The sequence below is a fragment of the Suillus bovinus genome (assembly GCF_016758785.1).
Source record: "Suillus bovinus strain UH-Sbo-P2 chromosome Unknown EDB93scaffold_42, whole genome shotgun sequence".
NCBI lineage: Eukaryota > Fungi > Basidiomycota > Agaricomycetes > Boletales > Suillaceae > Suillus > Suillus bovinus.
In genome coordinates, this window is record NW_024542098.1 from 1 (window position 1) to 13,314 (window position 13,314).

At 48.2% G+C, this 13,314-nt stretch overlaps 5 protein-coding genes across 5 annotated transcripts; 3 read left to right on the top strand and 2 right to left on the bottom strand.

Moving 5' to 3' along the window:
- Window positions 1–4,793: 4,793 nt before the first annotated feature.
- Window positions 4,794–7,043, top strand: EDB93DRAFT_584706 (uncharacterized protein). The gene is made up of 3 exons (XM_041456775.1): window positions 4,794–5,002; window positions 5,048–6,324; window positions 6,384–7,043. The coding sequence occupies exons 1-3, from the start codon at window positions 4,987–4,989 to the stop codon at window positions 6,828–6,830; spliced, it is 1,740 nt and encodes a 579-aa protein (XP_041306008.1). The 5' UTR covers window positions 4,794–4,986; the 3' UTR covers window positions 6,831–7,043.
- On the bottom strand, window positions 6,886–8,776 carry EDB93DRAFT_1155799 (uncharacterized protein). Its single transcript, XM_041449869.1, has 3 exons — window positions 8,338–8,776; window positions 7,955–8,279; window positions 6,886–7,907 (listed from the first exon to the last, which is right to left on the bottom strand). Exons 1-3 carry the CDS (start codon window positions 8,478–8,480, stop codon window positions 7,257–7,259), a joined length of 1,119 nt encoding a protein of 372 aa, XP_041306009.1. The 5' UTR covers window positions 8,481–8,776; the 3' UTR covers window positions 6,886–7,256.
- A 368-nt stretch (window positions 8,777–9,144) lies between these two features.
- Window positions 9,145–10,752, top strand: EDB93DRAFT_1241431 (uncharacterized protein; the record flags this gene model as incomplete). Its single annotated transcript, XM_041451874.1, has 5 exons — window positions 9,145–9,212; window positions 9,297–9,521; window positions 9,582–9,962; window positions 10,015–10,618; window positions 10,675–10,752. 5 exons carry the CDS (start codon window positions 9,145–9,147, stop codon window positions 10,750–10,752), a joined length of 1,356 nt encoding a protein of 451 aa, XP_041306010.1.
- A 585-nt stretch (window positions 10,753–11,337) lies between these two features.
- Window positions 11,338–12,057, bottom strand: EDB93DRAFT_584657 (uncharacterized protein). Its single transcript, XM_041456774.1, has 2 exons — window positions 11,508–12,057; window positions 11,338–11,440 (listed from the first exon to the last, which is right to left on the bottom strand). Exon 1 carries the CDS (start codon window positions 11,958–11,960, stop codon window positions 11,508–11,510), a length of 453 nt encoding a protein of 150 aa, XP_041306011.1. The 5' UTR covers window positions 11,961–12,057; the 3' UTR covers window positions 11,338–11,440.
- A 5-nt stretch (window positions 12,058–12,062) lies between these two features.
- On the top strand, window positions 12,063–12,560 carry EDB93DRAFT_1228841 (dolichol-phosphate mannosyltransferase subunit 3; the record flags this gene model as incomplete). The annotated part of the gene is made up of 3 exons (XM_041451261.1): window positions 12,063–12,281; window positions 12,347–12,454; window positions 12,507–12,560. The coding sequence occupies exons 1-3, from the start codon at window positions 12,156–12,158 to the stop codon at window positions 12,558–12,560; spliced, it is 288 nt and encodes a 95-aa protein (XP_041306012.1). The 5' UTR covers window positions 12,063–12,155.
- Between the last annotated feature and the right edge of the window lie 754 nt (window positions 12,561–13,314).

A 13,314-nucleotide genomic window follows, 5' to 3' on the forward strand; every position in this document is an offset into this window, starting at 1 on the left:
TAGACCCTCACACAGCGGGAGTCCTAGAAGGCCACATTCATGATAGGAGATGAACAACTGAACAATGTTTAAGACACCCCTACACAGCGGGAGTCCTGGAAGGCCACATTCATGATAGAAGATGTGCAACGAAACCCTGTTTAAGACACACCTACACAGCGGAAGTCCTGGAAGGCCACATTCATGATGGGAGACGGTCAACTGAACAATGTTTGAGACACCCCTACACAGTGGGAGTCCTGGAAGGCCACATTCATGATCGAAGATGGTCAACTGAACAATGTTTGAGACACCCCTACACAGCGGGAGTCCTGGAAGGCCACATTCATGATAGAAGATGTGCAACGAAACCCTGTTTAAGACACTCCTACACAGCGGGAGTCCTGGAAGGCCACATTTGATGACAGAAGATGTGCAACCAACCCCAGTTTAAGACACCCCTACACAGCGGGAGTCCTGGAAGGCCACATTCATGATAGAAGATGTGCAACGAAATCCTGTTTAAGACACACCTACACAGCGGGAGTCCTGGAAGGCCACATTCATGATGGGAGACAGTCAACTGAACAATGTTTGAGACACCCCTACACAGTGGGAGTCCTGGAAGGCCACATTCATGATGTGAGATGGTCAACCAAATCATGGTTGAGACACCACTACACAGCGGGAGTCCTGGAAGGCCACATTCATGATGTGAGACGGTCAACCAAATCATGGTTGAGACACCCCCACAAAGTGGGAGTCCTGGAAGGCCACATTCATGATGTGAGCAGGTCAACCAAATCATGGTTGAGACACCCCCACAAAGCGGGAGTCCTGGAAGGCCACATTCATGATGTGAGACGGTCAACCAAATCATGGTTGAGACACCCCCACAAAGCGGGAGTCCTGGAAGGCCACATTCATGATGTGAGACGGTCAACCAAATCATGGTTGAGACACCCCCACAAAGCGGGAGTCCTGGAAGGCCACATTCATGATGTGAGACGGTCAACCAAATCATGGTTGAGACACCACTACACAGCGGGAGTCCTGGAAGGCCACATTCATGATCGAAGATGGTCAACTGAACAACGTTTGAGACACCCCTACACAGCGGGAGTCCTGGAAGGCCACATTCATGATCGAAGATGTGCAACGAAACCCTGTTTGAGACATTCCTACACAGCGGGAGTCCTGGAAGGCCACATTCATGATCGAAGACTGTGCAACGAAACCCTGTTTGAGACATTCCTACACAGCGGGAGTCCTGGAAGGCCACATTCATGATTGAAGATGTGCAACCAAATCATGGTTGAGACACCACTACACAGTGGGAGTCCTGGAAGGCCACATTCATGATGTGAGATGGTCAACCAAATCATGGTTGAGACACCCCTACACAGTGGGAGTCCTGGAAGGCCACATTCATGATGTGAGATGGTCAACCAAATCATGATTGAGACATCCCTACACAGCGGGAGTCCTGGAAGGCCACATTCATGATTGAAGATGTGCAACCAAATCATGGTTGAGACACCCCTACACAGTGGGAGTCCTGGAAGGCCACATTCATGATGGGAGACGGTCAACCAAATCATGGTTGAGACACCACTACACAGTGGGAGTCCTGGAAGGCCACATTCATGATTGAAGATGTGCAACCAAATCATGGTTGAGACACCCCTACACAGTGGGAGTCCTGGAAGGCCACATTCATGATGGGAGACGGTCAACCAAATCATGGTTGAGACACCACTACACAGTGGGAGTCCTGGAAGGCCACATTCATGATTGAAGATGTGCAACCAAATCATGGTTGAGACACCACTACACAGTGGGAGTCCTGGAAGGCCACATTCATGATTGAAGATGTGCAACCAAATCATGGTTGAGACACCCCTACACAGCGGGAGTCCTGGAAGGCCACATTTTGAATAATGAAGGGTGTATATAGTGGTGAAAAGTCAATCCTAGCAATCCTAGGAGGCCCCATAACTAACCCTCAAGACCTCACTGTAGGATACCAGTTTGACTCATATCACAATAGCAAGCTTACATAATAATACACTCATATATCACACCATGTCTGAACTGATTCCAGTGACTCCATTCTAATTCCAAATTGCAAAATATGAGAGGTTGATTTCAAAAAGTCTGACATTTGTATATTTGTGCAACATAGGGGTTGATTTTACGCAAATCTGACATTTGCATATTTGCGCAATATGAGGGGTCGATTTTGCGCAAATCTGACACTTGCATATTTGCACAATATGAGGGGTCAAGTTTGCACAAATCTGACATTTGCATATTTGCGCAATATGGGGGGTCCATTTCACGCAAATCTGACATGTGCATATTTGCGCAATATGGGGGGTCCATTTCACGCAAATCTGACATTTGCATATTTGCGCAATATGGGGGGTCAATTTTGCGCAAATCTGACATGTGCATATTTGCGCAATATGGCTGTTTTAGATATACCATAACCCAGCCTTAACTCTAATGGACTTGCAAAATCATGGGTAGAATCGAGTTGTACAGGGCATTATTGAATAAACCAATATTGAACCCTTGGTCTTGCGCTAAGCGATCATGCCATTCACGGCGCACAAATCCCGCGTAGCGAAGCAGAGCCTTTTCTCCTCGCGGACGCATGCGATGCTCATGGTTGGTAATGAGCGTGAAAAATAACGCTAAAGCCTGCTGATGCTTTTGCGGCCAATTGTTCTTTTCGATGTGAACGAGAAAGCTGGTCTTTGCGAGGTTGAATTGCCGCCAAGATAGGTCGTGGTCCTGTAGAGCCTTCTGAGAAGCTTTGAAAGACGCTATCGTCTTGAGGGCGACTATACCATCCACTTTGGCGAAGCCAAAAGCATCATCTGAGTCTGATGTGGACCTAGAGGTGGTGGCAGCCTCGTGGCAACCGTCAGGACTGAAGTACCATAATTCTACGTACTCCATGTTCTTGACCTTTTGGATGGCATACTGGGATGGGCGAGGTATGATAACGTCTGCGACAACGGCCCCATCATCAAAATCGTTAATCTTGGGCTTTTTCTTCTCAGCTTCGCGTCTCTCTAACTGTTCCTCAGCCTCTTTTTCGGCTCTCTCGCGCTCTAGCTGTTCTTGCAAGGTGCGGGCGTCTTCCTCATTCTGTTGCTGCCAAAGGAGGATGCGCTCCTGGCGCTCGAGTCTCCAGCCCACAGCCATTTGCTCGAGTGCATCTTCTCTGGCTATGCCCCCTGCCACAAGGGCATTGAGCCATCCCGCGTACGCTGCTGACTCGAAATTGGGCTGCGCTTCCAGCGCTGGGTCCGCTAAGATGCGTTCCATGGTAGGCTGGGTGAATTCGGAGTGTTTGCTAAGAGTGTGTTTTGAGAAATTGACTGGGTGTTTCTGAGAGTGATAGAAAGAGCAGAAGGAATGTAGAAAAGAAAAGGAGGAAGAACGTTGTCGTTGAGGACGACTGAGACGATACGGCGCGACGTCACAGTACGAAGTCAGAAGGTTCATACTGCTTCCGACGCTTGCGCAAAGACTTAATTCTGTTCCTACACTCGTTCCTCGTTACATAATAGACTATCAATAGATACAACCTTTGCGCCACTACAACTTGTGCCAGTCGGCCAAGTGTGTTAGAGTCCAAAGTTGCGCTGTTTGAATTATTGTTGGTCGTATTTGGTCTGTGTGGCGGCACTCGGATGTACTCTCAACACACTGCCGATGGTTTGGAGTCTGGATGGTTACCTGATGTCGGGATTTCCCAAATGAACGGCTTGGTATTACATAATGTCAGTGATCGTCTACCACCATCAAGAACAATCACATCCACATCACGCCACAGTAGTCAAGGTCACCCTTGGCATCTTCTGCTTGAAACGATCCGTGTAAAATACGGTATGATTTGACATGAGGTTCTGTCTCCCATTCCCAGCATACATCCGCCGGTATCGTCTATCATAATGTTTACGATGTCAAACTCGGGCGCTCAGTTGTAAAGGTAACGATGCTGCGTGACATGATCCCAGGACTCCCATTACTGCGCATGCATGACACTGCTGCGCCACATCAAATTCGCTGAAGACACAGTACTATTGAAATGTTTTGGGCAGTGTACAAGCTTCTGATAACGCATCAGACGCCGAACAATACCCAGCTGCCACAACTTTGGAATTAAGTCTAGTACTCTGACGACTTTCTTTTCTTGGTTCTACACAGCAAATTCACACTGCTAGCTAGGGTAGTGGTTACCCATTGCTAGTACGCTCACAGCCAGCACCAGCGCGATGGGTAATGTAGTTCCGTTACTTTAAGAAGGAAATCCGCAGGCCTAAACTATTGAATTTACAGGATGTACAACCCCCGTGTATGCATCTGTCGCTTGCACAGCAATTATCTGTCGAGCAGGTACTTCTTACCGCTCCCGTTTTGTGCAGCTGGGTTCTAAAGGTAGCGCTCACTCATCAACACAGCCATTACACTTGTCTTGCACCACTGCCTGTCAAGTACTGATCTACGATCCAAGGAGAGACACAAAGCTCTTGTTACTGCTCCTATGGATAGTTCTCGATCTGTTCCTCGAAGGCAGTGACCGTTGGCATCAGGTGAGTCCCTGAATTGTGATGGCAACTGGTGCTTCAAGGTGTTTAGGATGTCAATTAATTCGTTGGGCTCATTGTTCAGGCTCACTCCCACATCGTACTATCTATGAGATTCTGTTACGTTCATACTGTGAGTTTCCCATCGCTCTCAAGTCAGTATTCTCACTGAAAATCACCTGAATCAAGTAACATCGAGTTCCTGTGGACTATTTCGGAACAAGCGCTGAACTAGCGATATGCATGGATAGCCAAGATAAGAATTCTGGATAGCTGCCTAGTACAGCTTCTTGGCAGCAACATCCTTAAGAACAGTCTTCTTGAATCCCTCTGCGCTTTCGAACGGCTACCAAAGACGTGCTATCAAGTGCACTCTGCCCTATTGACGGAAGTCAACTTGCCCATGCACGATATAAATAGTGAGTTCGATGGCTCGCAATGATTTATGCTCACTATTCTCTCAGGGATCCTATTTTTCTTACTCCTGCTCCCATTTCTCAAAGGGACATACGCCAGCAACATCAATATTACCGATTGTTTTGTCAATTTCAGGTCTAATGCGAACCAAAGCCTCGATCCGTCAGGATTGGTGAATGGCAATGGCGGAAATGTCTTATCCTCGGACATCATGTCCGCAGTTGGATTCACGTACGAGACGTGTCTCTCGCAGTGCGGCTCTGGAACACAGAATCCCACCTGGGCAAACATATCACAACAGTTCGGTGCCTGGCTATTGCCTTACCTTGCGCTCATTTCTCAGTTGCCTTTCGGTGCCAGACATAGAGTTGACAATCTCATGTCTGCCATCCTCACAGTCGGATCACCGGTTCTCGCTGGTTACTCGATGATCCTCACCATTCTCAACGCCAACTGGATCAGTCGTCGGTTCGAAGACATATCCTTCCCTAATACTAAAGACGCTGTCCGTATCCTTATAAGCCTTCAGCAAAGTCCACTGAGAATAACAAATGAGGACTCGCTGCTGAGCTCTCTCGTTGTCCTGCCACAGAATGATGAGTGGTGGCCGACCATTGCCGAGTTTCTCGACTACACTCATACCTGGTCCATCGCATCTGTGACATCCATTGGGTGGGTTGTTATCGCCTACCTGCTGACGGTCGCCAGCTCGCTATCGGACGTGCCCTCCAACATCAATTCCAACGGTCAAGGGACGGGATCGGTGTGGTTGTGGCTCATTCCAATCGTTATAGGTTGGCTGCAGCTGTCCCCGAAGTGCGATTATGCACGCGTTAGAAAGGCCATGGACAACGCAGATGCGATGGCATTTGTAGCCACCGATCATGAATATGTCGTAAAGGCATCAAATCTTTCGGAAAAGCGAGCAGTGTCCATCGATACCAACATGGAAAATCCTTCGTCTCCCGACGAAATGTTGACTCCGCCCGTTTATAACTATGCCAGAGCCATTTCATGGTCTCGGTCGGCAGAGGACGTTTTCGATGCTTTTCGAATAGCCTCTAGCAATGCCAGAATACACAGGCCGGTCATGATCGGTGCGACATGGATGAACACGAATAAGAGGAATTTTATTGAGCCCAGCAACAGGGAAGGAAACGCATCCGAAGTCAATGCTTACTGCAGACTTCCTCGATATGCGGTACGGAGCGCCTGGGCGACAGGGATGTTCTATCGCATGTTCGTGGCCTCACTGCTGCCTCTAGCTTTGCAATGGGCAACAACTGGATCTGCAGTACTAGTTGTGTATTTGACACCGACTGTGGTGAGCATAATTTAATGTGCGGTTATCTGCGCCTGTTGCTGACTAGCGGCACGCGACAGGGTCTTGGTTGCAGATCTCTCGGTTACCTCATCTATGGCGCACTTGCGACGATAGTATGGGCGATGCTCGTTATGTCGAGCATTCTGTCGCACTACGCATTCTCGTGTGCAGACAGACCCGGGAGTTCTTCCTCATACACTGTTATCCGTCTCGCAAAGGTAGCATCTAATCTTTTGAGGTGGGGAGGGAAATTGGTGGCAATCGTCAATGCACTCTGGATAATTGCGGCGGGGATGCTGCAGTTTACGAGTATCTATGATAATTGTTACTGCAACTCGAGTGTGTTGGGGAGAGGGGCCCAGTATGCATATGACATTGTCCTGCTCGATGGTGTAGATTTAAATCCGACCAAAGCCGCTTGGTTCGGAGCGTTGGCTTTGGCTGGGACTACCTGCTTGGGATTCATCTTTTACATGAGTCTATTAACTGATCTTGTACCTATATAAGGTCTCCGGCGACAATATACTACACTATACTTTCGTACCCATAACGGTTCATTCCATGAGTTGAGAATCAAAATGCATGATTAGCAGCATCTACCACCAGTAATATCGCTAGGAGTGTAATAGTGAGGTCCGCGAAAAGTCCGTGATAATTCCCCTACAAATATCCATGTCCACTGGTGATCAATCAAAAAAATGAACGACCACAGCAGTAGTAAGTAATGTATATATATGCAATAAAGTGAAACAACAAGAATTACGTAGGGACAAAGATCAGCACATAAAGAACAGTCATTTGATAGTTAGATCGGGCCATGTAGAATTGGCCGATCAGCTCGCTACAGATGCAAGGGGCTCCGTATACCCAACTTGATCACAGCACGTTACATGCTGTACAACAGGTGGAAAGATATAGATGGGACATCATCGTCACAAGGCATTGCCGCCACCTGTAACAACAGTAACAGGATCATTGTTCCCAAGTGGGCTAGGTCGTGTAGGATCCATGCTAGGGCCTCCTGTGATGCTCAGCCCTGCAGCTTCTAATAATGCAGTTTGCGATGTGTTAGATCTCTCTCTAGTTTGAGGCGCGGATTCATGCCCTGAGAAGTCGTGATAGGAAGACGATAGGGAATGTTGTGAGTAGTGCACGCCTGACGCTGAAGGGCCCATGACGTCGTTGATGATGTTGCTCAAGTCAATGTCCCCACCCGGTACCATGTGACCCATAAGCGTGCGACGTTCGGGATGATTGGGTGATCCTGAACTATCGCGCGGATCCCAGGGGGTATCATAATCAGAGTATCTTCCTGGAGGCGGACGTGCGGGATCAACGTCCTCGAGGTCCTCTCCTGCAAGCATTGTTGCTCTGACATGGGCTTGTCGTCTACGCACGTTGATAGAGTCGAGGAAGTGGAAGTGTTTAAAGCGTTGACGTTGGCGGTAAAAAAATACAGAGAGACCAATGATGAGGAATAGGCCTCCACCGATCACGGAGCCAGCGATAATGGCAGTGCGATCGGTTGCGCCTGTAGTGGTAGTTGAGGCTGTACTGATGACCGTAGGAATGAAAGTGACAGACTGATAGCGTATTAAAATGGAGTTCAGTTGATAAAACAGGCACGTACTGTTATGGTGGATGAACCTATGACTGTCACAAAAGATGAAGTGATTGTCGACGTCGTCTGGCCTCCATTTGTGAAAGTTGAAGTCGTTGAAGTCGGGTTGTTTTGAGTAGGTGATGGCGATGGTGATGGAGTGGTGGTGGTAGTGCTAGTGGTGGTAGTGGTGCTGGTGCTGGTAGCACTGGTCGGTGCTGGAGCCGAGGCTGAGATATAGGATGGGGATGATACAGATGAGGTTGTGGAAGTAGGTGGCTGAGATGAACTCGAAGTTTCTGAACTTGTAGATGAAACGAGCGATGTGGATGCTGTTAACGTAGACTGAGATGACCTAGTTAGAGTAAAATTTTGTTAGATAGCTCATAACAAAAAATGGCGCAAATACCTACGTTGTGACATCAGAAGAAGTTGTAGTACCGTCATTAGAAGAGGATGTTGTAGGGCTGCTTGACGGGGAACTATTGCTGGTAGCCTGGGAGCTACCAGGCTGGCTGGGTGACAGTACAGTCGACGTTATCGTGGATATCTGCATTGAGAGATAAATATTGCTGCGCAAGATGATAACAGCGTATAGGAAAAATTGTGGTTGGTCTCCCGGTCCGCAGCCAAGACACGCACCTGACTGTTACTGGCGGTTAGCGTGGGTGTGTCCGAGGCAGTAGTAGTAGATTGTGTCAAGGTATTGGAGTCGGTTGTGTTTGTCGACTGCCGTGGATTGAAATAAAGGAACAAGTTGGGCTGCATCTGTCAGCGTGACAGTAATACTCAGTGAAACAGTTCGTCAAGACAACTTCAGCTTACGGTTCATGTGAACATTTTCAGTGGGAAACAAATTGCAATGCCGTACTCTAAATTCAGATCTGGGCGTCTAAATTATGGCTTTCCCTGATTGCGGATTGGCTGGAGACGGGAGTGCACGCTGCGGATGCGGACCACATTAAGGCTTTCCACGGTGCTGGCACGAATGACAATTTCAACGCATGCTGCATTGAACATAGTTCATGGGCTTTATAACAATTTCATATTCCATATAGCTATACTGTTTTCCACCGTAACCAACTATTTTACCCAGAGGTTTCCTCATTCGCCTATTTACATTCCTTCCCACTACGGCGCACCGCCCACTTCATAGGTGAGTCTTTGTTCGTTCCGCCAGGTCTCACACCACCATAAGCGAAGTCTAGCTAGCGCGATCGATGAAGGCCGTAGGTTGGATGCCCCGTACTGTGCGCAGTGCGTTTTCTTGGACGTTCGGATCGGAAAAGTATATCCTCCTTGGCACCACATCTCCCTCATTACCACCACGTACCACTAAGTACCGTCGTCAACATTTTTTCTCATGGCGTAGCCTCATCCGCGTCTTCACCCTTCGCAAAGTCCTGGTCTCCGTCTCACTCGTCCCGGTGTTCCTGTTCCTTGCAATTATTTGTCAGGGCATACCACCAAACTATGAAGATATCAGGTCATTCGAACACCACCTCCCTCAACACTCCTTGTCAAGACATCAGCCGCAGTACCTACGATATCCAGGTCATCTGTGGGGCTTCGGGTTCAATAACGTTCTTCAGGAAGCGTGTGTATTCTTATCGTTCATCATGATCAGGTCTCATAAGTAGCTAATCGTTCTCATCAGCATTTTGATGTCTTACCTCGCCTACGTTTCCAACGTATCATTTGTCTTTGAGGACTATACATGGTCGCACTTACCATTGCCATGGACAGTTTACGACTTCGCTCTGCGTCCCGCACGCATACCATTAAACGCTCTCATATCTGGGCCGACCGCAGGAGGGCCAATGCCTAGCGCACCAAATGCACCCCGTGCAGTGAACGCTGAGTTCTACACACAAGTCTGTGGAGGTCCTGAAAGCCGAAAACACGTTATCAGCTCTCTAACCGCGCCAAACGATGCAGACGGCGATGTCATGATTGATTGGTGGGTAGATCAGCTCGCATCCGTGCAAGAGCCGTGCATAGAAATAGATTCGTCTGCCCACGATGTCTTTGACAGACAGTGAGTTCTTCTCCGATAAAATACCGAGTTGAATGACTGATCTGTCGTTAAGCTTCTTCGGAAATCCACGGATTCTTTCCCTCTGGGAATCCTTGACTAAATCACCTATATTGACTGACTTCGCTTGGTCGCCGCTTGTGCAAGCGGCGGTTTCGCGTAACTTTGCGCTGCTGCAACCAGAGTCTGCTAAAGACCTCTACGATGCACATTCCCGTAAATCACTTGCTGGGCTGGTCGCGCTGCACCTCCGCAGGGGCGATTACAAGCGGCATTGTCCGAACCTCGCAAAGTGGGGCGCAGACTATATGGGTATAAATCAGCACCCATCACTCCCTGATCGATTCGATCCGTCTCCGTATGTCAACGACACGAATGCAGGGCTGTCATATTATCTTGATCATTGCTGGCCATCAACAGAGCAGGTTGTGGAAAGGCTAAGGAACATTCGGAAAGAGTATCCTGGGCTGAGACGAGTGTATGTTCTCTCAAATGAATGGGCGTGGAGTCTTGATGGTCTGAAGAACGCGCTTGAGGAGGATGGGTGGGATGACTTGGTAAGCAGTACTGATATCGTGCTCGATTCGGAGCAAAAGCATGTGGCTATGGCAGTAGATATGGCGATTGCAGAGAAGGCAGAGGTGTTCATCGGGAACGGGGTATGTTGTTTCTACGCGGGTGATTTCCAGACTTTTGATTCGCCTACCTGCCTTAGTTCTCGAGCCTATCTTCGAACGTGGTGATGCTGAGGATGGCGAAGGGGATAGAAGGGGAGAGCAATCGGTTTTTATGATGAATCTAATGGACAAATATTTTAGAGATACCAGTATACTCCGGAACATTATGCGACAGGCGAATAACAGAGGCGTTCGCAAGGAACATGGACAATTGCTGCATGTAGTCACAGAGCCTGAGTCAGATGAGCGCCCTAGCTTAGGGACTCATCTGACGACCAAATATTAACGGCAGTGCCTTAATAGCTCGAGTCGACCCTCATCGATTGAAATTGATCTCATCCAAGAGCAACTAGTGACGGCGGATAGGAGAACAGGCAGCGATGGACCTGCGCTCCCAGTTCTGAGAGGAGTTCTCGAGTCAGGCTGCAATTCCAAATTACATAAGCGTTCGCATGATCAAATTCAAGTCGACCGGTCCAGGGCCCAGGCCCTGCAGGGATCAAAAATCATGGGAATATCAACATCAAACGAAAGTCCAGACTCAAACAGAAAGAAGCCTGATGAACTAATCAAGGCTGACATGAGTGATACAGCGATGCGAGAGTATGCAGGGACAAATGCGAAGCTTGATCGGGAAGACAGCCAAGACGTACGTAGTATAAGACACTTGAAATTTATGGCGGCGCGATGGTATCAATACCCGAAACAAAATTGCACTCGCTCGATTGATGTGATTGTGCATCTTGGTGATAAGATGACAAGTGCCAACTTGAATATGCTTGCCACGGGGTCTGACGCGAGGAGCTGAAAAAAGCCAGTAAGATCAAGGAAAAACATAAAAGGGCCAAAGAGAGGCGAAGTACCGACCCACTTATTTCTTCGGGGTAGCCTTTTGCTTTTTGCTCGCTGGAGGCTCCACTTCAGCCTCGATGCCCTCTTGAAGCTCAGTCCACTCTCCCACACCAACTTCCTGGCCAAACCTTCTCCTGAAACGTCCCAAACGACCAGTGCCCTCCTGCTCTTCATCTTCTATACCTCCCTCTCCGACCGCTCCGCTCAAGCGTTGAGTAGCGTTCCAAAGGGGGTTGTTCGTTGTATCGCGCGTCAACGTTATTCGTGAGCGCGGCGATGTCGTCCATTGCATGTATGATGAGCCGTCCGCACGAACGACACGCTGAGGAAAATGAGGAACTACTGGGTTGGGCAATTTGGGTAGACGTTGCTTGAAAACATGTGAGCGACCGTACGGAGAAGTAGAGACACATCTTGTCAGCGGAGATGGTGACAAGAGCCCTGCAGGGGAACGTTTGCAGAGTAAAGACATGGTTTCCAATAAATGACTGGGAGAACTTGAGAAGAACTCTGATCAGAGTCAATCACGTGACCTGGAAATAGTACTTTAAAACGACGCTCGCCGCTGTCAGTGTCAAGCTGCAAGCACGACGTCACGACTACTAACTAGTCCTCATTCACCATAAATCATTCATTAGCCCGCTTGGACGCATCGTTGCATTCAATTATGGCTCGTTTGCACCGCGTCTCAATGTACTTCTCCATCCTTATTTTAATCTATCTTCTGGTGTTATTGGAGGTCCTGCCCATACCATTCATCGATGCCAGTGTAGCCCAAGAGATCCTTCCTGTCGTGCGTCCTTCTAATAAGCTGACCGGTATGAATGCCTTAGCTTACGCATTCATAACATGAATTAGATCCCGTGGTGGCTTTTGGTGTCATTCGGGTCGTATTCCCTCTGGAGTCTCGGCTGGGGGGTTTGTACATTCCGTGACTGTCCCGAAGCTTATCACGAGTTGCTGCAGGTAATCATGCGTTATGTGTCTCAAGGACTCGTACGCTGACCATCGTCTGTAGGAAATTGATGAAGCCAAAAACGATCTCCGAAGTCGGGCTGTCACCGTCGACTAGGCATCCCTTCTCTCATTTTTTACACCTTTGTTTGAGACTCACCTCAAATTACATACTTAAATAAAGCTTTCCATGGGACGGTTACTTTTTCGTAATCAAAACCTACATGTGAATGGTGAGAGTTACAACAAAGTTCGTTTTGTGCGACGCAGAGTCGAATGTCCGAGTCGCTGTTCAAACGTTCAAGTCGTATACATGTACGTCTTCGGTGCTTTATCCTTGCATTCTTCACAGATGTCTGCATCTTAAGCACCCAAGTCTTCTTTTCTGACCACATGCGTGCAGTTTCTTCATCGACATCGTGCTTGACTTTTCAGAGTCAAGGCGTGATCACAAGAACCTAGATACTGAACATAATCTAACTGACTGGCATGTGTAAGTGGACAGAATATGATCTCGTGACCTAAACCCATGAGTTATGATGACATTACCTTTCAGTCAAGGGTTGGGTCTCGCAGTTACTGTCAAGGCTGGTCTTCTGGCGTGTCACTAAGTTCTCGTTCCTTCTCATCATCCCATTGATCCTCTAGGACTTAATCGCTCACTGGATTTTTCAGGTCGGATGATAGCTGTTGCATCAAAACGAACGATTTTGTGACCACTGCAGTACTGACCGGCGAGTTACGCAGGTACAACACATCGGCTTGACTGAAACATCAAATCATCATGATCACGCGTCTACATGTATTGATAATCCAGAAAGGTGCTAGTATTACTCATTACTACTCCCCTGGCTATCAGCATTGATGACACA

Excerpts from the sequence above, each read along its gene's own strand:
- EDB93DRAFT_1155799 (XM_041449869.1), bottom strand. The coding sequence starts at position 8,480 with ATGCAGATATCCACGATAACGTCGACTGTACTGTCACCCAGCCAGCCT. Across the intron at positions 8,280-8,337 it reads ACTTCTTCTGATGTCACAAC|GTCATCTCAGTCTACGTTAA; the intron begins GTAGGTATTTGC and ends TACTCTAACTAG. Across the intron at positions 7,908-7,954 it reads TAGGTTCATCCACCATAACA|TCTGTCACTTTCATTCCTAC; the intron begins GTACGTGCCTGT and ends ATACGCTATCAG.
- EDB93DRAFT_584706 (XM_041456775.1), top strand. Across the intron at positions 6,325-6,383 it reads TGTATTTGACACCGACTGTG|GGTCTTGGTTGCAGATCTCT; the intron begins GTGAGCATAATT and ends GGCACGCGACAG.
- EDB93DRAFT_584657 (XM_041456774.1), bottom strand. The coding sequence starts at position 11,960 with ATGTCTTTACTCTGCAAACGTTCCCCTGCAGGGCTCTTGTCACCATCT.